Below are 27,336 nucleotides of genomic sequence, written 5' to 3'. Positions count from 1 at the left end.
AAATTAATACTAATATACATCTTCTTGTGTGTGTAATTCTTTTTAAACTTTTTACTTTGTATTGGGGTATAGTCAATTAATAATGTTGTGATAGTTTCAGGTGAACAGCGAAGGGACTCAGCCATATATATACATCTTCTTAAAATCAACTTCTTAGTCCTCATGATCCTCTTTGATCATGACATTCAAATATACGCCATTGATGTTATATAAGGCCCTGAACACAGAAGACCATGCATGCACACACACACACACATATTGCATGTATGAATGAATTAAAAAATTTAAAACTGCAACCATGAAATTAAAAGACACTTGCTTCTTGGAAGAAAATCTATGACAAACCTAGATAGTACATTAAAAAGCAGAGACATCACTTTGCCCACAAAAATCTGTACAGTCAAAGCTATGGTTTCTCCAGTAGTCATGTATGGATGTGAGAGTTGGACCATAAAGAAGGCTGAGCAGTGAAGAACTGATGCTTTCAAATTGTGCTGGGGAAGACTCTTGAGAGTCCCTTGGACAGCAAGGAGATCAAACCAGTCAATCCGAAAGGAAATCAAACCTGAATATTCATTGGAAGGACTGATGCTGAAGATAAACCTTCAATACTTTGGTCACCCGATCCCAAGAGCCAATTCATTGGAAATGACCTTGATGCTGGGAAAGGTTGAGGGTAGGAGGAGAAGGTGATGACAGAGGATGAGATTGTTGGATGACATCATTGACTCAATGGACACGCATTTGAGTAAATGCCGAGAGATAGTGAAGAACAAGGAAGCCTGGCATGCTTCAGTCCATGGGATCAGAGTCAGTCAAGACTTGATGACTGAACGGTAACAAAAAGAAACTACACCACAACTTTAGAAAAGATTTTCATGCTTAATAAAACTGATAGCACTGCCTTAACGCCACCTGGTAGGCAGTGGAACAAATCTCTTTTTTAGAAAAATACATGATGTAGTCCTGACGAACTTGTTGGATGAGCTGGATTGTGAAGAAAAGTGTGGGGGAGACGAGGGATTGAGTGTTGGAAGAATGGAGTTCCTCTTAGCATAACTAACTCCATGGTCATCTCATTTCCTTAATCTTCCTGGGTACCATTCTTTATGATAAATTGGGAAGAATAATACTTTCCTTAAAGGGTAATTGTTGGCGTTCAAAGGAGCTCATTTATGTTTGAGCTAAAAATGGTACAGATGTTATCTGTCGATTTACCCCACCCCAGAGATGCCAATTTCAATTGGCAATGGATACACATCTACCAAATCATGAGCTTAAAAGTGTTGAAATTTATTTTTCTGTAGCCAAAAGTTCGACCGGAAGCGCATTTCAGAAGGATAAATGTGAACATCCATCATCATATCTGGGTCAGGGATGTGGCCTTTTGAGGGAATATTGAGTGTTCTGCCTAAAAGGAAGATTCCACTACTACGTTTTCTCCAAGAATCCCTTCACTTTTTTCCATCAAAGAGCTTTAGAAAGCAGATGTGATGCTGTGCTCAAGACTAAATTCTTAACAGGTCCTTTGGCCACCGCTGCAGCTCAATATCTGCGAACCTCCACGCCTAGAGGTGTTTTCGGTGGGCGGGGCGAGAAGCACCTGCTCCCGGGCTCTCCTCGAATCTGGCTCCAATCCCTTGGTTTTAAGGGTGTAGCTCTGCAGTCTTTCAGCTATTCCCTGGAGTGTGCTTTATGAGATCCGGTTTCAATCCCCTGGTGGGGAGCTCTGAGGTCCCGTTACAATTCCCTAGAGATCCGTGCGTGTGCGGGAGGGACAGAGCCAGGGAGAGACCGAGGGAGGGGGAGCAGTCTCCGGTCTCCGGTTACCGCCCCGCACGGCCCCCGCCCCGCGCCGCCGACTGCACGGCGGGCCCGGGGAGCGCCGCGGCCCCTTTAAGAGCCGGGCCCAGGCCGGCCCGGGGGCCGCGGGAGCCTAGAGCGCGGCGCGCGGCGGAGGAGTTGGGATCCGGCGCAAAAGTTTCCTCCCAACTCTGGCCCCGCGCGCCGCCGCCGCCGCCGCCCACTCCAGCCCGGGGCTTGGGGCCGGCCCCGCCGCCGCCAGGGCCAGGGCCAGGGCCAGGGCCAGGGCCAGGGCCAGGGCCAGGGCGAGGGCCAGGGCCAGGCCGGCAGTTTCGCTTTGGCGGGCGGGGAGCAGCCGCCTGGGCCGGGCCCGAGCCGGAGCCGGAGCCGGAGCCGGAGCCGGAGGAGCAGCCCGGCCCCCCCGGCTTCCCCGGCCCCCCGCCACCTGGGAGGTAGCCCTCCCCGCTGCCTCCTGCTCTCAGATCGATTCCCGCCCGCCGGCGGCCGCCTGCCCCGGGCAGAGGGGCGCTGCTGCGAGCCCCTGATCCGGAAGGGGGGCCGGGGAGAGGCGCCCCGGGGTCTCCGCCGGCGCCCGGTGTCCCCTGAGAGTGGGGCCGCGCCCGCCGGCCCAGACACCTGTTCGGCCGGGCCCGGCGTGGTCGCCGGGGGCCAGGATGAAAGTGACCGTGTGTTTCGGCAGGACCGGAATCGTGGTGCCCTGCAAGGAGGGCCAGCTGCGCGTCCGGGAGCTCACACAGCAGGCGCTGCAGCGGTACCTGAAGACCCGCGAGAAGGTGGGCGCGGCGCTGGGGGCGCGCGGGCGGGGCGGAGGAGGGGGCGCGGCTGCGGGCTGGCTACCCGGGAGCGCTCCGCCGCCACCGCACCTGCCAGGTGCCCCGAGGACAGGGTGGCGACGCTCTGGGGACGCGGAGCACCTCGGCGACCTGATTTGTCACGACCTGTGGCCGCAACTTTTGTATGTTGCTAATATGAGGGATCTGGGCGTTTGTGGGCCTTGCTTGTTTCAGGGTGGTGGTTGGAACCGCGGCACCCGAATCACTTGTGGGCTCGTTAGAACGGCAACATCTGGTGCCCGGGTCCAAGCTCACGGCCTCAAAATCTGCTTTTCAACAAGCTCCCAGGTGATTGCAATGGCCAGTGAAGTTGGACAAGCACTGCTGTAGAAGTTGTTGGAGCGAACAGACCTCAGGGGAGCACTCGAAGGTGTTGCTCACCTCAGATGTGATTTTTGACCAGCCAAGGCCCGCCCTACTTCTAATCCTTGGGTTAGAAAGTTGATTGGTGTTAAGTAACAGATACTCGGAAGTTACAACTAGTGAGGCCCTTGGAATTTCAGCCTCTGGAGCTGACCTCTCTCAATGACTCCAGCAGGAGGTCAGGTGGAAGGATGCTGTGTGCTGACACCAACCAGTCTACACTTGGCTATTTTTACTTTAACACCTCACTTTCTATCAGCATCTACTAAGTGTGTGGGCAGGGTCAGGTCCGGGGTGACTGTCGAAATGATGACAAAGACTGTTCCCAGCTCTGTCCCTGAAGCCAGGAACAAGTGAAATCTAAGTAAGGTTCCAGAAGTGTTTGTAAGTGTGTAAAGTGAAAGTGAAGTCGCTCAGTCGTGTCCGACTCTTTGCGATCCCATGGACTGTAGTCTACCAGGCTTCTCTGTCCATGTGATTTTCCAGGCAAGAGTACTGGAGTGGGTTGCCATTTCCTTCTCCAGGGGATCTTCCTGACCCAGGGATCGAACCCAGGTCTCCTGCATTGCAGGCAGACGCTTTACCCTCTGAGCCAGTGTGTAAGGCATACTTAAATATTCAGAAGCCGTAGCTAGACTCTAGAACTCATATTGAGTGTTTGGGTAACATGCTGGGCCTGTTTCTTCTTTAAAGAAAAAAGTTTCAATGAAAACTTAAATGAAGTCCTCCAGGGGCATCTTTTTTTTTTTTTTTTTTGAATCCTCCAAAAGGATATCTTGTTTGCCCCAAATCTTCTCAAATAGGACAAATCATAAACTTTTAATTTAGAGGCCAGTGGTTCTCTTAATGTTTGTCCTCATGCTGTGAGAACTGTAGAAATAGTATGTTGGCCAATTTCATGATGGAAAGATGTAGTTTATTTTAATGTCATCTTGGTTATCCAAGGCATGAAAACAATTGTGTTTTCTAAATATATATAGCTGAGGCATTTAAGAAAATCTCTGCATCTCTGTGCCTCCACTTGGAATTATTATACAGGAAAAAATTCCACTCTGGATAAATGCATGTGCATATTTCCTTGAACAGTCAAGAGCTAAAGATGAGCGTAGAGAATGGTCTGTTAATATATTAAATATAATCTCTAAAGCTGGATTTTTTACTAATGGAATTGAGGCAGAGAGAGAAAGTAATCAAAGTAGCCTATATAACTATATAAGTATCTGCCTAATGCTTTTTCCTTTGTTACCATAGTGCCTGCTGTTTATATTGTGTAATTCAGTTAAAAATGAAAAGTAACACAAGTAACCAGTTGTCCTTAAAATCCTATTTCCCTAACTTCTGAAAGTAGTCTAAGGTTAAACCTAACCATGCTATTCTAGACAAATTATTAAAGCAAATTTCACGGGGAGGTTGTTTTATTGAGATGATAAACTTATTTTTATTATTTTAAACATTGTGAAAAATAATTTAATTCTAAAACCTTGAATATTTAGAAATTCGATACATGGAACTGTCCAGGTAATAGAAGTAAGCTATAAGCTTATAAATAGCACACAGGGAATTAACTATAGGATATTTAATGCATTATAATTTGATCTTAAGAGGTGTTAAAAAACTATCAATATTCTGTACTGAAAGCATAATTTATAATATCACAGATCCCATAATGTGATTGTATTGATCAGTTTACCATTATTACCAGACATTACATTTTTCTGTGTTTACATTTATATATTAGTGAATGTGACATTTAAAGGTCACTTGCAACTAATAAATTCTCCCTCCCTTCTTTGGCTTTTAAAATCTCAATTTAATAACTGGAGAGTGATATTTTTCTCCTCCCAAAATACTCCTCTCTCATAGTTTCGTTTTAAATAGCATTGTAATCATAACAAGGCTTTAACTAATATTAAATTATATTCCTAATGGAACTAAAATGTCACAAAATACTCTGATAAAGTCCATGCTTTTATCCATTGAATTTAGAAAATGATGGGAAAAGACCAGAAATATCAAAATTCAATTTCAAAAGCAACTTGGCATAAATTCAATTTCTTTAAATTAGTGAAAGGTTTAAACGGTTTGTTTCTCTGGACAGCGAGGTTTTAATCCCTCGTGTGTTACTCCGTTGGTCGTGTCTGACTCTTTGCAACCCAGTGGACTGTAGCCTGCAAGGCTCCTCTGTCCATGGCATTTTCCAGGCAAGAATATTGAAGTGGGTTGCCATTTCTTCCTCCAGAGGCTCTTCCCCGACCCAGGGATCGAACCTGGATCTCCCGCATTGGCCGGTGGATTCTTTACTGTCTGAACCACCAGGGAAGCACAGACTTAATGAGGGCTGCAGAAGCTGCAAGCCGATGAGGATGGGCTTACTCAGTAGTAATAACACAACCACCGAGAGGAATTGTACTTACTTGGTGCAGGCAGTGTTCTAGGTGCTTTGCTGCTGCTGCCAAGTCACTTCAGTTGTGTCTGACTCTGTGCAACCCCATAGATGGCAGCCTACCAGGCTCCCCCATCCCTGGGATTCTCCAGGCAAGAACACTGCAATGGGTTGCCATTTCCTTCTCCAGTGCATGAAAGCGAAAAGTGAAAGTGAAGTCGCTCAGTTGTGTCAGACTCTTCGCCACCTCATGGACTGCAGCCTACGTATATCAAATGACTAACTCTGTGAATGAGGTACTAATATCCCCATTTTACAGATTGGGGAAAAGCACAGAAGTATGACTAGTATGTGGTAGAACTGAGATTTGGAAACCCAGGAACTGTGTTTCCAGGTCTTTACTCTCAGTCATTAATATGGAGCCTAGTAAGTCATTATGCAGTGGAACTTATCCATCTTATTAATTTGTATACAGTTTGTTTTTAAAAAAATTCCATCTATAAACTGCTACAATAATATATCAACCCAATGATAGCAATAGCTATTGTGTTTCTTGCAAAAGGAGGCTTGCGTACGTGCTCAGTCGTGTCCAACTCTTTGTGACTCCATAGTCTATAGCCTGCCAGGCTCCTCTGTCCATGGGATTTCCCAGGCAAGAATACTGGAGTAAGTTGCCATTTCCTTCTCTTCCCAACACAGGGATCAAACCTGGTCTCTTGCGTCTCCTCCATTGTCAGCAAATTCTTTACCACTGAGCCACCTGGGAAGCCTTCAAAGTGTTGAGGCATCCTCACACTCCTTTCAATTCTATCTGTTACAGTATAGGTCTGTATGTTACAGGGGGAAGTCTGATTTCTGTGAAAAAAATTGCAGGATTTGCAAATCAAGTCTGAAGAATCTTCTTCAGTCTAATTACAAATTGAAAAATTGGGCATGATCTCTGAGATATCTGGGTAGAGAGGTAAGGAGGTAAAGAAACATGTTAAGTGGGAACATGAATGTAAATGAAGCCTGTTTCTTCCGGAGCCCTGAATAATTTAGATGGGAGAAAGGCAGATTTCAAGATTGAGGAGAGAGTTGGGGTTTCTACAGTTTGAAGGGTACATGAAGCCCAAGGAGGACAGTCTGGGTTTTGTGAGCAGAAGAAAACTGGCCACCTCCAACTGAGAAAAACAAAGGAAGCTGGTATTTGTGGAATGTGGGAAGCCAGCTTAATCAGCGTCAGATAAGGCTAGAAGTAGGTAAGATACTGAAGAAACTGAGGGAGCTTTGGGGAAGGCTTTAATTATGTTCTGAATTCTCTCAGACTTTAAGGTTCCTGTGGCCTCCCTGATCCCTGTCCTTTGATAACCTCTACTAGGGAGGTGAGCTGACCAAGGGGCAAGAATTAAGGGATTGCTTGTCTTTGGATCCTGGTAGTTTATCATCATCTGAGGCTTTAAATCCAGTTCAGTTAAGTAGTTAGTGGAGAGGGGATTGTCTTCAGTAGTAAAGGTGGGGATCATTGAGTAATTAGTTAATCATCAAAATTACATGTCACAGGTGAATGGCTAATTGAACCATATCCTGCAGGGCTCTCAACTTTGGTTGATCATTAGTTACCTCTAATTTTAACATTTTAAATAATATATGTTTCAGTCCTTTTCTTCCATGGATTTGGAGTGAAACCTGGGCATAGGTATTAAAAAAAGATACTTCAGATGATACAAATGCCCAGTTAGAATTGAGAACCACTAATCTACTACTACTACATCTTTTGGTGTCACTGAACTAAATTGATTTTTAAAATCATTTGACAGCAGATAATTATGTCTTAGACACCTACGGACCAACTTGTTACTAGCAACTATCTTTCTACTCCTACCGGGAGTGAATTCTCCCAGCAGGTGTTCAAAGAACTTATTAAATTGAGCATTGATTTTATATATAAGTAAATAAGGGGAAGTACTTGTTCAGTAACAAAAGTACAAATAAGAGTGTATAGTGTGTACATGTGTGTGAGTTCAGGAGTCAAATAGTATGAACACTGAGTTTATGGGGTAGTGGGTATGATAGAATTTTTAGGAAGATTTGCAGATCTTTGTGTATGAGGATAGTGTTTTTTTTTTTTTTAAAAGAAACATCTGATTGACTTTCAAAATGAATCTCTTCTGTATTCAGATATTTGGAATAATTTATTGGTTTTACAAGTTGAGATCAGCTTCATAGATTGGAATTAGTTAAGAGCAATGGACTCTCCTGATTGACTGTGAGATCAGTTTTAGAATTTGTACAATGACAAGAATCAACTGGAAGAAAAAATTAGAACTCTTGAATTCCTGAAATTTTCAGCTTTTGATGTCTTGTTTCCAGAGGATAAGTTTCCTTTATGCATAAGCTAGGACCACACTGAATTCCCCAAATGCTTTTCAGTTTATTGGGCAGTGACTGACTTGAGTGCTTTATTTCCTATTCAGTTCTCTCCTCTCCCAATGTGTGAACTAGATGCTCTTTCCAGCATGTAGACAGGACTGACTCACCATCAGCAAGGCACATGCTTCTAACTTGGTTTTGGTTCTGTTACTTGACTTGCATTGAGCAGCCTCTAAGTTTGCAAACACAGGGCTCATGGGGTCTGCTATGACCCACAGAAGTGTTTTTTAAGTTCTGCTCAGTGTTACATTTTGACTTTTGCCATGTTTAAATAATATTGAGATTTCATGCAAAACTCCAGATTTCTGTCTTTTAGGGAAAAAAGAATCAGAAGCTCTGAGACTACTGGGCTTTACTTTCCCACATGGCAGCCTTCAGTTGGAGCTGAGGTTAGACACCTCTTTAGAAGGAATCATTATCCTCTAGTCCCCATTATTACCATCCCAATAGATGAGTGTAAGCTGTTAAGTGAGAGTGCTCTTAACAAGATTATCAGGATATGACAGCTAAGAGCCATGGTTACTTTTCAGTCCTTATTTTTTATGATATCTCACCTTTTAAAACTCTCTCTACCCAGAATTTCTAGACATGTCTCTGTCTTCTGTGTCTTTGCAGGTGCATCCAATACAGTTTCCCTTGTGTGCTGGTGCCTCGGGGTTCTTTCCTTTATTTCAGTTGGATCTCATCCATTCCATGGCTTCAGCTTCCCTCAGGCACACACCTCTAGCCTTGAACTTGCTATCGACCTCAATATCCAGCAGCTTTGGGACTTCACCACCTTGATGTCCCATACATAGTTCAAGCCCAGCTTGTTCTCTGTCTGTCTGCATGTCCCCATCCTCCTGTCCTGGTGGTTCAGATAGTAAAGAATCTACTTGCAGTGAGGGAGACCTGGGTTCAATCCCTGGGTTGGGAAGATCCCCTGGGGGAGGAAATGGCAATCCACTCCAGTATTCTTGCCTGGAGAATCCCCACAGACAGAGGAGCCTAGCGAGCTACAGTTCATGAGGTCGCAAAGAGTTGAACACAAATGAGCGACTAAACACATACACATCCTCCTGTAGCCTCTTTCTTCATTTCTGGTACCACCATTCACCTGGTTGTCTAATTCAGAAACCGGAAATCCTTCGTTCCTTGATGACCTCTCATCCTCCATATTCTATTACTTGTCTGGTTGGTCAGAAAAGTCCTTTGATGCTTCCATGTGGTATTTCTTAGATCTGCTTCCTCCTTTCTGCCCCACACCAGTTCTTTCTTATTCCTACTGTGGGGAACTGCAGCAGACCCGTAACTGGCCTTTCTGCCATTCAGTTCAGTTTAGTCGCTCAGTCATGTCTGACTCTTTGTGACCCCGTGAACCACAGCACGCCAGGCCTCCCTGTCCATCACCAACTGCAGCACGCCAGGCCTCCCTGTCCATCACCAACTCCCGGAGTCCACCCAAACCCATGTCCATTGAGTCGGTGATGCCATCTAACCATCTCATCCTCTGTCGTCCCCTTCTCCTCCTGCCCTCAATCTTTCCCAGCATCAGCGTCTTTTCCAGTGAGTCAGTTCGCATCAGGTGGCCAAAGTATTGGAGTTTTAGCCTCAACATCAGTCCTTCCAATGAACACCCAGGACTGATCTCCTTTAGGATGGACTGGTTGAATCTCCTTGCAGTCCAAGGGACTCTGAAGAGTCTTCTCCAATACCACAGTTATCTCCCAATTCTTTCAAACTGTTCTCCATTGAGGACCTTACAGCTGTAGATCTGATCCTGTCTGGAGTATTGCTGGGATATGTAAATGGCTCTTCACTGCTATTATGTGAAAACCCACTTTGCTTCCGGGTCCAATATCTTCTCTATTCCTTTATACCCTTTAAATTTGCTCATGTGACGTAAACTTTCACATTTTCCCCCACCCCAAGTGAATCCTGCTCATCTTTTGGGATGAAACTCCAACTGCCTCTTCTCTAGGAAGTCCCTTCCTCCCTTTTCCCTCACCGTCACTTAGGGGCTTCATACTTGTGTTCCTATAACTCCCTGTGCAGTGTTTTCATTTTGAAAACCATATCTTACATTATACTGTCTACTCATCAAGGTCTACTAACCTAACAGACAATTCCCAAAGGACAGTGGTTTATCGCTTTCTCAGGGGGAGATGGGGTCTATGACCCATGCAGCCACCTACTGCTGTTCCTTTTGGTTTTGGGGGTTTTTTGTAGATTCCCTGTCCTGTGCCGACTGGTGAGCAAGGAGAGTGTGGAGGATGCCACAGAAGCCTGGGGGCTTGGCCTGGAAGTGGCAGACATCACTTGTGCCAGCATTCCACTGGTCAGACTGGCCATGTGTGCTGTCTAGATGCAGTGGGCCTGGGAAAGAAGTCCATGTGAATGCAGAAGAGGAACTGGCTGGGCTTGACCACAGAGTGCAACCATTCTGTCTTCTCCACTCTAAGTTGAACTATTTAAGAACAAAGAATGAGTCTTATTTATTCTCCTATCCCTGTTTTTAGCACAGTACCAGATATATAGTATGTATACCAGAAATGCTTGTTAAATTGTATCACCTTTCACATTGCTTTCTTTGGTAAAAGTGAGAATGACCTCATATTCAACACTATGCTTTGTATGAAATCTTCATATGTGGTATAGTTTTATAAAGAAAGTCTAAATGCAGTTTTTCTCTTGATTATCTTCAAATACCTCATCAAATCCACATGTGCTGTAGGCAGTAGTTGAGTGGCCCATTATATCTGCTGCACTGATTGTCTTAAATAACAGCTTCAAATTTTGATAGGTTGACTCCCTTCACAGATTTTTGAGGCTAAGTGCTCTGCAGTTCTGGATTTTTAGCAAAGGAACATCATAATGTTTTTGTTTCATGGAGATTTGTACAATGCTGCCCTTTACATTTGAACAGTGTTTGATTTTCAGTGCCTTATTTATTAATTTCATGTTGATTTAAAAAATGATTCTGGACTATCTCCATTTGGGTGGATCCTTTATTTTTGAAAGGCACTGTAACTGCATCTTGGGGCTGCCAGATTAGCTCTGTCTCCCCTCTCGGGCGCTACCATTCTTTTGATTGCTGGACTCTTTCTCTGTGGACTGCAACGAGACAGAATTGCAGGATACCAAGAGACAGGATGGGTAAAAAGGTTTCACTCTCAATTCAGTCTCTGTCAGATTCAGTACTAAGTATCATGCAGGTAAATACACCCTGTACTGTTCTTGTCCTTTACCTCAAGGAAAGGACATATTAAACTTATCAAGAGGTCCTGGGCCCCAGAGGAGGAGCTGGTGGGGCCATTTGGTGATGGAGGCAGATAACAGAAGAGATGTCTGCAACTCTCAGCTAAGCCACCATCAGCATGACTAGAGACCCACACTGGCAGGGGAAGTGATCAGACCCAATCTACCAGCTTCACTTGAGACAGAAATTAAGGGTATGTGGGGGAGCTCTGACAGTACACTTTTGATACCTTTTTTAGGGGGATTTAGAGTGAGTCTTGCTACTATTCTTTATTTGTAGAGACATAAACCCTAGAAAGAGTGACCACTAGGCAAAGATGGGCTTCTGACAAGGGATGTATAGACAGGGTTTGTACTCCTCCCTGTTTATAGGTAGGTGGCCTGTATTGGGAAAGAGGTAGAGAGAGAGTGGGGCACCTGATTTAAGAATGGTGGGTGAAAACTGCATCTCTTAATGCCATCTACATCCCATGAAAAAGTATGTCACATATGCAGTGAGGCCTTGGTCTGACCCCCAGGTAATGGATGCTTTGCTACGGTTGCTTTTGATGATCTGACAATCCAAAGGCCACTTCCGTTACTTCAGAGAAGATTGATGAAGAGTGACGTTGGGTCAAGCATTCTGTTTTACACTGGGATTACAGAATAAAATAAGACATGTGCCCTGCCTCCATCAGGCTAATAAACTAATATGGCAGAGAAAGGAATGTAGATAAGTAACACGGTGTACTAGATGGGTTTGGAGTGGTAGATGGAAGAGAGTGGTCACCTTTGACTTTAGAGCAGGTAGAGATGAGGAAGTCCTGCCAGTTTCACCAGGAGTTACATGTGGGCAGGGTTTAGAAGACAGAATGGCCAATTGCTGGGCAGTAAGGGACGGGAGGGCATTGGAAAGAGGGAGAATGAGATGCTGCCTGCCTCTGACTGAGGATCGGTTCAGTTCAGTTGCTCAGTCATGTCCGACTCCTTGTGACCCCCTGGACTGCAACACACCAGGCCACCCTGTCCATCACCAACACTTGGAGTTTACTCAGACTCATGTCCATGAGTCGGTGATGCCATCCAACCACCTCATCCTCTGTCGATCCCTTTTCCTCCCGACTTCAATCTTTCCCAGCATCAGGGTCTTTTCAAATGAGTCAGTTCTTTGCATCAGGTGGCCAAAGTATTCGCATTTCAGCCTCAACATCAGTCCTTCCAATGAATATTCAGGACTGATTTCCTTTAGGATGGACTGTTTGGATCTCCTTGCAATCCAAGGGACTCTCAAGAGTCTTCTCCAGCACCTCAGTTCAAAAGCATCAGTTCTTCAGCGCTCAGCTTTCTTTATAGTCCAACTCTCACATCCATGCATGACTACTGGAAAAACCATAGCCTTGACTAGATGGACCTTTGTTGGCAAAGTAATGTCTCTGGTTTTTAATATGCTGTCTAGATTGGTCATAACTTTTCTTCTAAGAAGTAAGCGTCTTTTAATTTCATGGCTGCAGTCACCATCTGCAGTGATTTTGGAGCCCCAAAAAAATAAAGTCTGACACTGTTTCCACTGTTTCCCCATCTATTTCCCATGAACTGATGAGACCGGATGCCATGATCTTCGTTTTCTGAATGTTGAGCTTTAAGCCAACTTTTTCAGTCTCCTCTTTCACTTTCATCAAGAGGCTCTTTAGTTCTTCTTCACTTTCTGCCATAAGGGTGGTATTATCTGCATATCTAAGGTTATTGATATTTCTCCTGGCAATCTTGATTCCAGCTTGTGTTTCATCCAGCCCAGCGTTTCTCATGATGTACTCTGCATGTGTGTTAAATAAGCAGGTGACAATATACAGCCTTGACATACTCCTTTTCCTATTTGGAACCAGTCTGTTGTTCCATGTCCAGTTCTAACTGTTCCTTCCTGACCCACATACAGATTTCTCAAGAGGCAGGTCAGGTGGTCTGGTATTCCCATCTCTTTCAGAATTTTCCACAGTTTATTGTGATCCACACAGTCAAAGGCTTTGGCATAGTCAATAAAGCAGAAATAGATGTTTTTCTGGAACTTTCTTCCTTTTCTTGGTGATCCAGCGGGTGTTGGCAATTTGATCTCTGGTTTGTCTGCCTTTTCTAAAACCAGCTTGAACATCTGGAAGTTCTTGGTTCATGTATTGTTGAATCCTGGCTTGGAGAATTTTGAGCATTAGTTTACTAACTAACGCGTGAGATGAGTGCATTGTGCAGTAGTTTGAGCATTCTTTGGCATTGCCTTTTTTTGGAATTGGAATGAAAACTGACCTTTTCCAGTCCTGTGGGCACTGCTGCATTTTCAAATTTGCTGGCATAGTGAGTGCAGCACTTTCAAAGCATCATCTTTCAGGATTTGAAATAACTCAACTGGAATTCCATCACCTCCAATAGCTTTGTTCGTAGTGATGCTTCTTAAGGCCCACTTAATTTCACATTCCAGGATGTCTGGCTGTAGGTGAGTGATCACACCATTGTGATTATCTGGGTCATGAAGATCTTTTTTGCATAGTTCTTCTGTGTATTCTTGCCACCTCTTCTTAATATCTTCTGCTTCTGTTAGGTCCATACCATTTCTGTCCTTTATTGAGCCCATCTTTGCATGAAATGTTCCCTTGGTATCTCTAATTTTATTGAAGAGATCTCTAGTCTTTTCCATTCTGTTGTTTTCCTCTATTTCTTTGCATTGATCGCTGAAGAAGGCTTTCTTATCTCTCCTTGCTATTCTTTGGAACTCTGCATTCAGGTGCTTATATCTTTCCTTTTCTCCTTTTCTTTTCACTTCTCTTCTTTTCTCAGCTATTTGTAAGGCTTCCTCAGACAGCCATTTTGTTTTTTTGCATTTCGTTTTCTTGGGGATGGTCTTGATCCCTGTCTCCTGTACAATGTCATGAACCTCTGTCCATAGTTCATCAGGCATTCTGTCTGTCAGATCTAGGCCCTTAAATCTTTTTCTCACTTCCACTATGTAATCATAAGGGATTTGATTTAGGTCATACCTGAATGGTCTAGTGGTTTTCCCTACTTTCTTCAATTTAGGTCTAAATTTGGCAGTAAGGAATTCAAGATCTGAGTCACAGTCAGCTCCCATTCTTGTTTTTGCTGACTGTATAGAGCTTCTCCAGCTTTGGGTGCAAAGAATATAATCAGTCTGATTTCAGTGTTGACCATCTGGAGATGTCCATGTGTAGAGTTTTCTCTTTTGTTGTTGGAAGAGGGTGTTTGCTATGACCAGTGTGTTTTCTTGGCAAGACTTTGTTAGCCTTTGCCCTGCTTCATTCTATACTCTAAGGCCAAATTTGCCTTAGAGTATTTGTTACTCCAGGTTTCTTGATGTCCTAATTTTGCATTCCAGTCCCCTATAATGAAAATAACGTCTTCTTTGGGTGTTAGTTCTAGAAGGTCTTGTAGGTCTTCATAGAACCGTTCAACTTCAGCTTCTTCAGCATTACTGGTCAGGGCATAGACTTGGATTACCATGATAGTGAATGATTTGCCTTGGAAACGAACAGAGATCATTCTGTCGTTTTTGAGATTGCATCCAAGTACTGCATTTAGGACTGTTTTGTTGACTATGATGGCTATTCCATTTCTTCTAAGGGATTCCTGCCCACAGTGGTAGATATAATGGTCATCTGAGTTAAATTCACCCATTCCAGTCCATTTCAGTTCACTGATTCCTGAAATGTCGACGTTTACTCTTGCCATCTCCTGTTTGAGCACTTCCAATTTGCCTTGATTCATGGACCTAACATTCCTGGTTCCTATGCAATATTGGTCTACAGACCAGCATGGGACCTTGTTTCCATCACCAGTCACATCCACAAGTGAGGATAGACAAGGTTTTTTGGAGGTATGGCAAGAGAACAACAATATGGAAAGTTTCCTAAAGCTGATTGTGAGAGGGAAAAGTAGGAATGAGGCTGTAAGAAGAAGCCAGAGTCCAAGCTAGGGGCCCTTTGGTATGACTGTCTAAAGAGCATGAAGAGTCAGTGGAACATTCTGGGCAGCGTGGAGATAGTGTTTTTCTTTTTTTCTATCGATTGTCCTAGAGGATGGAGGCAGAGAGAGCTGGGAATGGAGGTGGAAAACTGGTCTGTGTCCTGGCTGTAGGAGTGCAGATTAGACATACAGAAGCAGAAGAGGAAATGGGCTTGGGAATTTCAGGGGCAAAGAAATCAGACTCAGTATTTGACCCTCTATGGCAGGGGTCTCTGACATCTGGGATCTAATGCCTGATGATCTGAGGTAGAGCTGATGTAATAATAAAAAAATAAGTTCACAATAAATATAATGTAGTTAAATCATCCTGAAACCATTCCTCCCTCTACCTCCGCTTCCCCTGCTCCACATCTGCCCCCCACTCCCCACCCCTTATTCGTGGAAAAATTGTCTTCCATGGAAGTAGTCCCTAGTGCTAAAAAGGTTAGGGACCACTGCTTTGTGATATGGGAGGCATGGGTACAACTGAGGGAGAGGGAGCCCTCTGAGGTTTACGTCTTCATGGTTTACAGACCGCCCCGTGACCACACCTGTGTTCTAGACATTGCAGCTTGGGGCTCCAGAGATGAGTGAAGCATGGTCTGTGCCCTCCAGGAGCCCCACAGGTGGGGGCTAGGAGAGGCGGGAGGCTGAGGATGGATGAAAGACTTGCCGGGGAGTGTTTGAGGACGTAGCTGAGATCATAAATCATGAGTTCATAAAGGCGCCAATCTTTTGCATCAGCTTTTTGGCATTGGGTTAGAGCCTTGATTCAAGATTGGGATTGGGGGCAGATGTGGAAAAAATGTGGCGTCCAGAAATAAAAGTGATCAGAGTGAGTTGATGAAGGTATGAACTGTATTGGTGGCTTTCAGCCTTCTGTTTGCCCCTTGAGACGCACTCCTGTGACCTGGGAGGCTGAGTGGTGTGGACTGTCTTGCTCTGCGATGTCCAGTTGACATCAACCATGGGAGGAGTCCCAGCAGGAGGCAGCTCCCTTCTGTTGGGTTACCATGGTCTGGCTGCCTCCCTTTACTGAAGGACACAACTTCCATCAGGTAGCCCTCCCTGCATACCTGTCTGCACTCCATTCCCTGGCCCCTTGGGTACCAGATGGTAGCGATCTCACTACTTAGGAGTGCTCTCCCTTAATGTTTTTGTTTAATCCTGGGGAAACCTTTATAAATAGGTTCTTTATTCAACTCCTAAGTGCCCAATTTGGGTGAACCATCTATTTCTGCCAGAACTTGGATTGATAAATAAAGTAGTAATAAGTTTTCCTTTATGACACAGTACCCACAACACACATATACAAATGAAGTCGGGAGGATGGTAACCCTTACTTAACCCTAATGATACCCTCTTATTTTTTATTCTACTGTTGTTTTTTTTTAAGTTGGAATATACTAAATTTATTTCACTGCTCACTGATGGATTAGGCCCATAGTTAGAAAACCAATGGGATTACCTGATGTATAGGGGGCATTGAATGGATCATCAAGTTAGATGGCTCTAGAAATTTTCACAGGTCCAAGATCCCATTGTTTTTTTTATTGATTGAGGTAAAGTGTGAAGCTGAAGGTAAATTCCTAACAGGTATGCATTACAAGGGTTTAAATTGCAGTCTATGGATTTTAAGGCCAAGTATCTTATATGGAGAACACTTAGGTCTTCACCTTTCTGAATAGCCAGCACATGAGCTCGGAGTCATCTTGGCCCAGACTTTCAGGTGGCTTGATAAAATCTTGGAGAAAATGAAAGAGTTTCACTTGTGATCCCATATTTCTTTCATCATGACATAGTCATAGTATTGGTAACTTTAATGTTAGGTTCTGGATTACTTCCTTTTGTAGCAAAGAACTGAGGAAATGCAAGATGGATAAATAATCCTCGTCTGTATTTATAGGCACATTTATAGAGACTTAGTGGGCTTGAGTTTTGACAGCAGTGTTTGATCAGAGACATTTTCTCAGAACCTTAAAAAAAACAAAACTGCAGTTCAGAAATCTCTAGTTAAAAAAAAAAAAAAAACAACAACAACCTTTTTTTTGTTTGTTTGTTTTTCATTAGAAAGAAAGAAAGTGAAGTCACTCAAGTCATGTCCAACTCTTTGCGACCCATGGACTGTAGCCTACCAGGCTTGTCCATTCATGGAATTTTCAGGCAAGAATACTGGAGTGGGTTGCCATTTCCTTCTCCAGGGGATCTTCCCCACCCAGGGATCGAACCCAGGTCTCCCGCATTGCAGGCAGATGCTTTACTGTCTGAGCCGCCAGGGAAGCCATTTTTTCATTGCTGCTAACTAAATTTGCATTTCAGGTCTTTCTGCCTTCCCTTTTACTTTTGTCTGTGGGTGAGGAGAGCTGTGTGGGACTGTGACCATGGATAGCGAAGTATAGTCAGTTGTGTCTGAGTCTGTGCAACTACCCCATGGACAGTAGCCCACCAGGCTCCTCTGTTCATGAGATTTCTCAGGCAAGGAGACTGGAGTGGGTTGTCATTTCCTACTCCAGGGGATCTTCCCTATCCAGGGATTGAACTGTGTCTCTTGCGTCTCCTACATGGGCAGGCGGATTTGTGCCACCTGGGAAGTCCTTATGGATAGTGAGGAGCCCTCTGTTGCTGTGTTAGTTTCCTAGGACCACAGTGACAAAGTATCATGAGCTGGGTAGCCACAATGGGTGGCTTAAAACAAATAATTTTTTCACAGCTCTGAAGGCTAGAGGTTCAAAATTAACATGTTGGCAGGCTCATGCTCCCTTTGAAGCCTCCCAGAGAACCTTCCTTGCCCCTTCCAGCTTCTTTTGTGCCTAGACATTCCTTAGCTTGTGGCAGTGTAACTCTAGTCTCTGCCTCCGTTTTTACATGGCCATCTTCCCTCTGTGTCTTTCTTGTCATATAAAAACAAATACATATGTGTGTGTGTGTGTGTGTGTGTATGTATGTATGTATGTATAGGTGTGTGGCTGAGTCCCTTTGCTGTCTACCTGAAACTATCATGACATTGTTAATATGCTATACTCCCAACATAAAAAGTTAAATAAACAATGCACGGTGCTTGTTAAAAAAATAGTGTTCAAACATTATAAAAGGCACAAAAAACCCAGATCACATCAGATTAGGACTTACCCCAGTGGCCTTACTTAATGTGTTTATATCTGTGAAGACCCTGTTTCTGAATAAGGTTGCATTCACAGGTACAAAGGGTTAGGACTTCAGCATATCTTTTGTGGGGACAGTTAAACTCCTAACAATTGGTATTCAGTTCAGTGCCTTTTTCCTATTTTTAGAGTAAGAGACTTTGAGAAAATTCTGTGAATTCTTCATTACTTTCCCCACAATGTTACTCTTTATTCCTCAAGTTTTTGCTCCAAAATGATCCACAGATAACTTGCTTCCTGTTTTATTGAGAAATAAAGGTCTTATGGTCTGATATCACTTACTGTTACCTTCTGTACTTGTGCATTTTGGCATCTGTGCCCTTGTTCTCAGCTGAGTCTTCAGATGACCTCGTTGAGACACACATTTGTCCTAAATTCTGCCTCATTCCAGGTCTTTTGTGGTCTGGCTTCCTTGAGCAATTGATTGAAGTCCTGGGACTTGTTTGAATTGATCCTGTACAGTTTATAATTAAGCTAGTGTTTTTGAGCACCTATGCTGTCCCATACACAGTCCCTTTCCTTCAGGGCTTCCCAGTTTAGTTGGAGAGACACACATACTTACCGAAAACAGAGCAACAGCCAGGTGCCAGATGAGTTCTCCAGGCATTAAGGAGGGAGAGAGCTCACAGTTGCCAAGTGTGAAAAATGGGTAAAATCTAGATAAATGAAAGAAGGGAGGCGGGAAGTATCATTTGGCAGAGATAAATGAAATAGGCGCCTTGCAACAGTCCTCAGACTTACTGGTCTCAACAGCCTTCTTTACTCTTCCATTTTAGAGGGCCAGGAAGGGCTTTCCTCTGCAGATCGTATCTGTCCATATTTACCATATCAGAAAAACTGAGAAATTAAAATAGCTTATTTAAATGATTTAGAATAGCCAGTCCATAACAAGGTCACCTGTTGTCATGAAAATGACTATTTTTCAAAGCAAAAGAAAAACAATCAGTGAAAAGAGTGACCGTGTGTAACATTGACGCCGTTCTCTTGGCTGCCTGCTTGTTAGACAGTTGGATTCTCAAATGTGTCTGCTTGCTTATTCAGTCTGTTGCAGGGTATTGTTTTGGTTGAAATACTTGAAGGAAATCCTGCCTCACATAGATATGTAACTGGAAGAAGGAGGAGCATTTTAGAAGCTTTTTCAAATAACTGTAGATAAGCTTTTGTATATTACATGCAGATCCAACAAGTGATGGTTTTACCAGTAGTCATGTATGGATAGATGTGAGAATTGGACCCTGTAGAAGACTGAGCACCAAAGAGTTGACGCTTTTGAACTGTGCTGTTGGAAAAGACTCTTGAGAGTCCTTTGGACTGCAAGGAGATCAGAGCAGTCAATCCTAAAGGAAATCAATCCTGAATATTCATTGGAAGGACTGATGCTGAAGCTCCAAAACTTTGGCCACCTGCTGTGAAGAGCCAACTCATTGGAAAAGACCCTGCTGGGGAAACATTGAGGGCGGGAGGAGAAGGGGATGACAGAGGATGAGATGGTTAAATGGCACTACTGATTCAATGGACATGAGTCTGAGCAAGCTCCGTGAGTTGGTGATGGACGGGGAAGCCTGGCATGCTGCAGTCCATGGAGTCGCAAAGAGGTGGATATGACTGAACAACAACAACAACAGCTGGAGGCCACTCGCAGAGGTCACCTTCCTTTCCTGGTGGTCACTTACAGTTCTATATTATGTGGAACTTACCCAGACTTATTACTTCATCAAGCCAGCAAGTAGGATCTCTAAAGTTGGAATCTTATATAACATAATTATGGGAGTGAATCTTAATAAGGATTGCTTTCTTAAAGATTTAATTGAAAAGTGGAATCTGATACCATACTAGTAAAATTTTCATACTCTGTTATGTTATAACCCATTCCTTTGTGTTGTATTTTGAATAAATCTTCTATCCTTTCTGTGATGTTCTAACATCATACATTGGTTATTTGGAAAACACTTGTTCATTGGGTTATACCAGTCTTCCAAATATTGATACATTTCATTATACAATATCAAAAGCCACATACATTGATATTATCATCAATTTCATCAGGTGAAGGTATTGTGAAACTATCAAGCTCACAGTGGTGGATACAGTTTTCTAAAATTTTAATTTTTACTTTGTTATTGGTAACGAATTTTGTCTTTTCTTTTCCATGAAGTACCCAGGTTCACATCATTCATTTTGATGTGAAAAATGCCAAAAGCTCGGGTATAAATAATCCTAGTTTGTCTGTCATGCATTCTTTGAAGTGAAAATGGTGTTCCATGAAAAAAAACAGTGAATTCAGCTCAACTCCATCAGTCACAGGAGTGCTTTTGCCTGAGGTGTCCACTGGTGACCAGTATGAAGAAGTACTTTCTGTGGACTTTCTAATCTTCACATATAATGTCAGAAAAATGTGAAGTCAAGGGTCAAAAATTAATGTGTTTTTTTTTTTTTTTTTTGCTTCATTAAGGGTATTCTTAAGTTCAATTGACCGTCTTTAAAAATGCAGATGAGTAGCACTAAAGAATACAGTGATTTCTAGTATAGTTTATTGCCTTGATTGAAACTAAGGCACTGGCAATTTTACCCACCACTGCTTCTGCACTGGGAATGCAAATGTCAGCACACTTGTTCCAGGGGTGAACCATGAGAGTCCAAAAAATTATTCAACATGTTGACTATTTAAGTGCCTGTGTTTATTTGCATTCACATACAAAAAGCAATTCTTCAGTCAGTGTCAGCACCAAGTAGTCATCTCATAGAAAAGAAACAGCAAGTTCAGTTTCATCTGTAGATGAATCCAGGAGTAAGGCAAAAGTACAGTTCTACAGTTGGGATATTAACTCAGTCTTCACATTTGTCACCAGATGTTTCATTTGAGGAGTTCCAGTATCATTGGAAAGTAGCACTGTCATGCCATTTTTTTTTAACTGACTTATCATGTAGCAGGCATTCAGCTATCTCAATTGTACAAGGCTTTCTTAGTCTGTTATAGTGTGCACTTCAGCTAATGCAATACAGTAGCTTAGCCTTCAAGGTACTTCAGTTGCTTCTTTCATTTCTAGTTTGAAAAGCTGTAATAATGTTTGACTTTTGAAGTGTTCATTACATCTGCATTTTAAAATATTCACTTCCTTGTTCTTCAAATTCTTACTGATTAATTTCAACATGATGCTACAACTTAACTTTTTGAAAATGTTCATTGCATTAGATACAGTAATGTAAATGACCAATTATTATGGTCAAAGAAATGAAAACTTTCATGTCTTTGTCTATTCACAGTTTTACTCCCATTTTTTTTTTTTTTTTTTTTTGGTAGAGTTTTCCCTTCCATGAATCAGAGACCTCTGCTGTGTCAGTTTCATCTTTTTTTAAAAGTATCCTTAAATTTTGGTGGGCTTCCTTTGTGGCTCAGCTGGTAAAGAATCCACATGCAGTGCAGGAGACCTGGGTTGGGAAGATCCCCTGGAGAAGGAAAAGGCTACCCACTCTAGTATTCTGGCCTGGAGAATTCCATGGACTGTATAGTCCATGGGGTTGCAAAGTGCTGGACACAACTGAGTGACTTTCACTTTAAATTTAGGTAGTGAAGCTGTGATGGATTGAGGAAGCAGATTTTTCTAACCCTCCATTTTTATATGTTGAATTTCTTATTGTGGTAAAATATTCCTACTGTAAATTTACCATTTTAACTGTTCGTGAGTATTCAGCTCTGTGGCATGGAGTGCATTGACACTGTTGTGCATCCATCATCCTCCACCCCAGGACCTTTTCATCTTCCCAAACAGAAACCTCATTCCTACTAAACATGAACTCCCTATTTTCCCTTTTCCCCCAGTCCCTGGTAATCACCCATTCTACCTCCTGTCTCAATGAATTTTACATTTAGGTGAAACATACATTTACCCTTTGAGACTGGCTTATTTCATTTAGCAGAATGTTTTTGAGTTTATCTATGTTGCAGCCCATGTTAGAATTTCCTTCCTTTTCAGGTTTAAGTGATAGTCCATTGTAGGTTTATACCATATACGATATTATTTTTGCTTCTTGATTTTTTAAATTTAACTACAGTTGATTTACAGTATTGTGTTAGTTTCAGTTGTACAGCTTTAGATTCTTTTCCCTCTAAGTATATACAACATTTATCCATTGTATATCCATTCATCTAAACAACTTGAGTTGCTTCCATCTTTTGGCTGTTTTGAATAGTGCTCTATGAACATGGGCATACTGCAGATTTGTGAGAGGACAAATGAAATATGTAAATACTTTTCTGGCTTTGGCCTTGTGGACCTCCTTAAAGGTCTTGAGGCCCCCAGGGTTTCACAGTCCTCACTTAAGAACTGTTCACTGGAGTGTAACATTGGGAGATGTCTTCACAGTGGTTTAGGCATTTGGGGCATTCTATTATTAGTATAAGACTTCCCTGGTGGCTCAATGGTAAGCAACCCGCCTGGAAATATAGGAGATGTAAGAGATGCAGGTTTGATCCCTGGGTCAGGAAGATCCCCTTGAGAAGGAAATGGCAACTCAGTGTAGTTTCTTGCCTGGGAAATCCCATGGACAGAGGAGCCCATGGGGTCGCTAAAGAGTCAGACAGGACTTAGCCACTGAGCAACAACAGAAAACAACTGCTGGTTGCTTACAGTAGGAAACAGGAAGGCAGTCTTCCTGGATTACATGATTTCAAGAAGTGATTGAAATTTGATTAACAAAAAAAATTACAACAAAAGCATGGGACATTATTTTGTGTTCTATAACCTGAACATGTCACTATTTAGAATGACATTCCCAAAATATCAGTATTGAAATAGTATTATTTCCATCAGCCATCTGTCGGGAGTGGTGCTGCTTAATTGGAGCTTCACCTGAGTTCAGTGCAGCCTCACGTTTTTGTTTTCATTGCACAGTTTATATATTTAGGCTCTCTTAAAGGGAGCTTCTTTAAACATCATTAATTATCTCCATGTATATAGCTCATGTCTTTTGTTTTTTTAAAAAAAGCCAAAGGTGGTGGTCATTCATCTTTACTTTATAGTAGGACATCTCTTTGCTATGATTTACATGCTGTTTAAAAATCAATCCCAATGCTCTTCTTTAAACTCTGATTCATGGAGAGTAGATTTGTTATATTTAAGTAATATTATACATAAATAATAACATATAGGTTGAGAGGACAAGACAAGATGTGGAGTAGAGCTGTGATCATCAGATGATAGACACCCATGTGATTATTAACTGGAGAATGTGCACCATGGATCTTAGTACAAACTGAACATCTGCATTCAGGTAGCAGACAGTCTTGGGTGGTATGCCTGGCTTTCTTGGTTATGATTATGTTGTTTAGATGGATGGTTGCATAATAAGATATTTAGTATATGTCTTTGTGACATGAGAGAAATTTTAGCTTTTATATCATGAGGAATATAGTTTTGAATATAACTTTAGATTGTTCTGTGGTGATGAAAATGAATTGGGAAGGGGGAGCAAGTGGGAACACTAAGAAAACTACACATTTGGGTGAAAAGTACACATTTGGGTGACGTGATGCTTATTGTGGGAGTGCTTCTGTGAGCCTTGGGCCCCTTGCTGCTGCAGCCTTGAAGATCAGGAAACTAAGCATCATCATTGTGCCATAAAAAAACAAAACCTTTTTCCTGTGTGTTTGCCATGATTTTCCATTGTTGGGCCTGTGATGTTGAGATTTTAAAGCGTGAGATTTTAAAATGTGTGGTGGACTTCCCTGGTGGTCCAGTGATTAAGAATCTGCCTGCTAATTGCAGGGGTCATGGATTCAATCCCTGGCCCGGGAAGATTCCACATGCTGTGGAGCAGCTAAGTTTGTGTGCCACAACTCCTGAGCCCAGGAGCTGCAGCTACGGAGCCCGCATGCCTTAGAACCCGTGCTCCACAGCAAGAGAAGCGACTGCAATGAGGAGAAGCCTATGTACCATGGCTAGAGAGTGGCCCCTGCTCACCACAGCTAGAGAAATCCCACATCCGGCAGCAAAGACCCAGCACAGCCAAAAATAAATAATGCAATTGTTAATAAAAGTTAAATGTGTAGTAAAGTTTATAATGGCAAACTTGATGAATTCATTTCTCCCATGAGGTGATGGAGGTGGGAAGTAGAAACGCTTTGGCTGTGTTTATTAGGTAGGGCCAGACTGTATTCTACCATTAGGGTTGGTATTCGGAAGACAAATACACGGCTTTGTGCCTCCTTTTATGATTAGCCTGGCAAAGAACAGTGGGTAGAGTGAAGTCTGACAGTTTCTTTGTCATCCTGATCAGGATTATTTCCATCTGACTGGAATAGCGGGAGTCCCATTTCCAAGGAAGGTAGTTGAGACCAGTGTGGCTTTAGAAACTTTGAGAATACTGAGTCTTGATTGCCTGAATGGAAGCTTCTGTCAAAGACAAGAGAAAGCAGTGATCACAACGTGGTAAAGACAGTCTTTTCAGTGAATTGACCAGGGTCCAGTATACAGGATGGATTAGAACAGGAACTGAAGGTCAGACAGTTAACTTTTATAACTGAGACACTTAAATCCTGTTGGTCTGAGCTCTGATTTCTGTATGATTTGTTTCTACTTCTTCAGGCAATATTTGGAGTAGAAAATCTAATTTAGACTGGCTGCCCAAGAAAGTTAAATAGATCGATCCAGTGTGGGCTTTTGGGAGAAGCACTGTACTCGGTGTCTGAGGCCCGGGGTATAACCCAGCACTTCTGTGGACATGAACTACCTCTGAAACCATGGGCAAGGCCCTTGAACTCTCTAGACCTTGGATGAAGAGGAGCTTATTTCTAAGGCTCCTCCCTAGTTAATTTTTTTAAGTGTCTCATTTATTACTTGCAAGTATACATTTCTAAGTACTCACTTCTACATGTTGCCAAGGAGTGGTCTTTGAGGGGCCTCTTATGATGAAGTATGATGAATAAATGATTCATGAACAATTAACAGTGTATATTTCCATTCAGACAATTTTGGAGCTGTAACTCTCTCATAATAGTTTTCACTCCTTTAAGTAGAGTTAAGCCCTTGAAATTCTGTTCGCATCCTTAATTTATTTGAAAAATGAATTTTTCTGAGAGAACATAACTCATCTTCCCTAATTAGATTGTAACCTCCTTGAAAGCAAAATGCTTTGTTCTGTTCTGCTTGCTTGTTTGTTTTAATCCATCATAATGCCTTAAAGAGCACTAAGCATACAGAAAGCACTTAATAAAGCACATGAGTGAACGAGTAACTGGAGCATGAATTTCCATTCAAATCAAATTATTATAAACTCTTGAAATATTGAAATGTGAATTAATAAAGGTTTAGGCCCGTGATATTTTATTACTTCCCTGAATTAAATAATGTGTTTGTAATTATCATTGCTGTGGTTCCATGTAGGTGTGACTAAGTGGTCAGGCTGAAGCCAGGAAAGGTCTTCACAGTGGACAGCTCTAGGACGGGTTGGTAGGAGTTAGTTCATAATTATATAATTTTTGTTCTCTATGAAGAAAGAAAATATCATTTTCCAGAAATCAATCTTTGGATACCCTCATGGATCTAGCGCAGTTGGGGAGGGAGCAATAAAGTGGAGTTTAAAAGTGACAGAGGTCAGTTATGGAGAGAACAAAACACTTTGTCAGTTTTCTGGCCAGAAGGAGAACACTTCTTGACTAGAGATGATTTTTCAGATGAAATCTTTTTAAGACATAGGTTGCCTGACATCTTCATTTGGTTTCTATGGGAGTCAGAGACAAGATGACCAAAAGAAAAGGATGAGGAGGAGGATGCCTGCAGTGGTGATGGAGGGAGGTTAGCAGATATTGTTAGGGGAAGGTGGGAGAGGAAACAGCCCAGCTGGAGGGGCTCCTCACTGTGGGAAGAAACTGACCTCTGTCCACATCCCTAGTCCCTGCTGCTGCTGCTAAGTCGCTTCAGTCGTGTCCGACTCTGTGTGACCCCATAGACGGCAGCCCACCAGGCTCCCCCGTCCCTGGGATTCTCCAAGCAAGGACACTGGAGTGGGTTGCCATTTCCCTCTCCAGTGCAGGAAAGGGAAAAGTGAAAGTGAAGTTGCTCAGTCGTGTCCGACTCTTCTCAACCCCATGGACTGCAGCCCACCAGGCTCCTCCGTCCATGGGATTTTCCAGGCAAGAGTACTGGAGTGGGGTGCCATTGCCTTCTCCCTGGACCTTCTTTATTCCTAACCCAGGACAGTCACTGATGTCCTAACGATAAATCTGACCTGCAATCAGTGGGAATAGGGATATTTGACCTATGTTTTAAAACATTACATCAGAAATCAGTTAAAACAGATAATTAAATATTTAATTTTTTTTAACAGAAACACTTCTATAAACACAATAAGTATATCTATTTTTTTTCCCTGACAGTACCTTGGTTATTTGCTCCTCTGAGGTCTGAGCTAAATAGGTGGATACTCCAGAGAGCTGTTTAAATTTTGTCCATAAAAATCATAAAGTCAGCCGTTCATTCATGGAGCCAGTGTTCATTGGCTGGCAAACATGTATCAGATACTTTGCCAGTAAGTGGAGGGATAATAAAGATATTATCTGATTCCTGCCCTCTGGTAGGCAAGTATGATTCTGTGTGATGGTACACATCACCTAGGAAGCATCAGAGAGGATGACTCTGCTTGAGGGGCTGGGGTTTTAGAAGCCCTCCTAAAAGAGATGAAACTTGAGACTTCTCTGCTGCTTTAATTTATTGGTTCAAAAATGATTTTTGGATGAAACCACAGTGACCACTTGTTGACGTATATGACCAGGACAGCCTAACTTGGCTGGATGCTATACCATTCCATCCTGTCTGCTGTTTCGTCCTCAGTGCTGGGTCATTATTGCCTCAAGTATAGTACTGAAGTGACATATAGGAGACACTCTGAAATGGACTTAGGCCTCCCCACTCTGCAATCTCCATCTTTTCTTTATCTACACTGGTTTTCACTCACAGTATCTTTCCCGCTAGATTGTAAGTTCCTTTGTGGTCATGATAATGATCGTGACATTGATGTCAGAGGTGCTGATGATAATTCTTAGCATCCTTTGAGCATTACTCAACACCAGACAGTGTATGCGTTATCTCATCTGATGCCTACAGCCTCTGAGAAGGGGGGTGTCACTTTCTCCTATCTTTTC

General features: G+C 42.7%; 1 protein-coding gene across 7 annotated transcripts in view; it reads left to right on the top strand.

The window, feature by feature from the left end:
• The first annotated feature begins 1,919 nt into the window (after positions 1-1,919).
• Positions 1,920-27,336, top strand: part of PARD3B (par-3 family cell polarity regulator beta) — a 1,159,019-nt gene continuing 1,133,602 nt past the window's right edge. For 2 of the 7 annotated variants that reach the window (XM_086344462.1, XM_086344464.1), the window contains exon 1: positions 2,151-2,597. In XM_086344462.1, coding sequence (XP_086200588.1) covers positions 2,478-2,597 — 120 coding nt within the window. In that variant the 5' untranslated portion in view covers positions 2,151-2,477. Of the gene's footprint in view, positions 2,598-27,336 lie in introns of all 7 variants that reach the window. The other 5 variants (XM_086344421.1, XM_086344523.1, XM_086344496.1 and 2 more) reach the window with 5 other exon arrangements.

The sequence above is a fragment of the Bos grunniens genome, chromosome 2 (assembly GCF_055505025.1).
Source record: "Bos grunniens cultivar Pamir isolate PY7600 chromosome 2, Bosgru_T2T1.0, whole genome shotgun sequence".
Lineage (NCBI taxonomy): Eukaryota > Metazoa > Chordata > Mammalia > Artiodactyla > Bovidae > Bos > Bos grunniens.
Note: the sequence above shows the minus strand (reverse complement) of the source record. Positions and strands in the feature narration are given on the sequence as shown.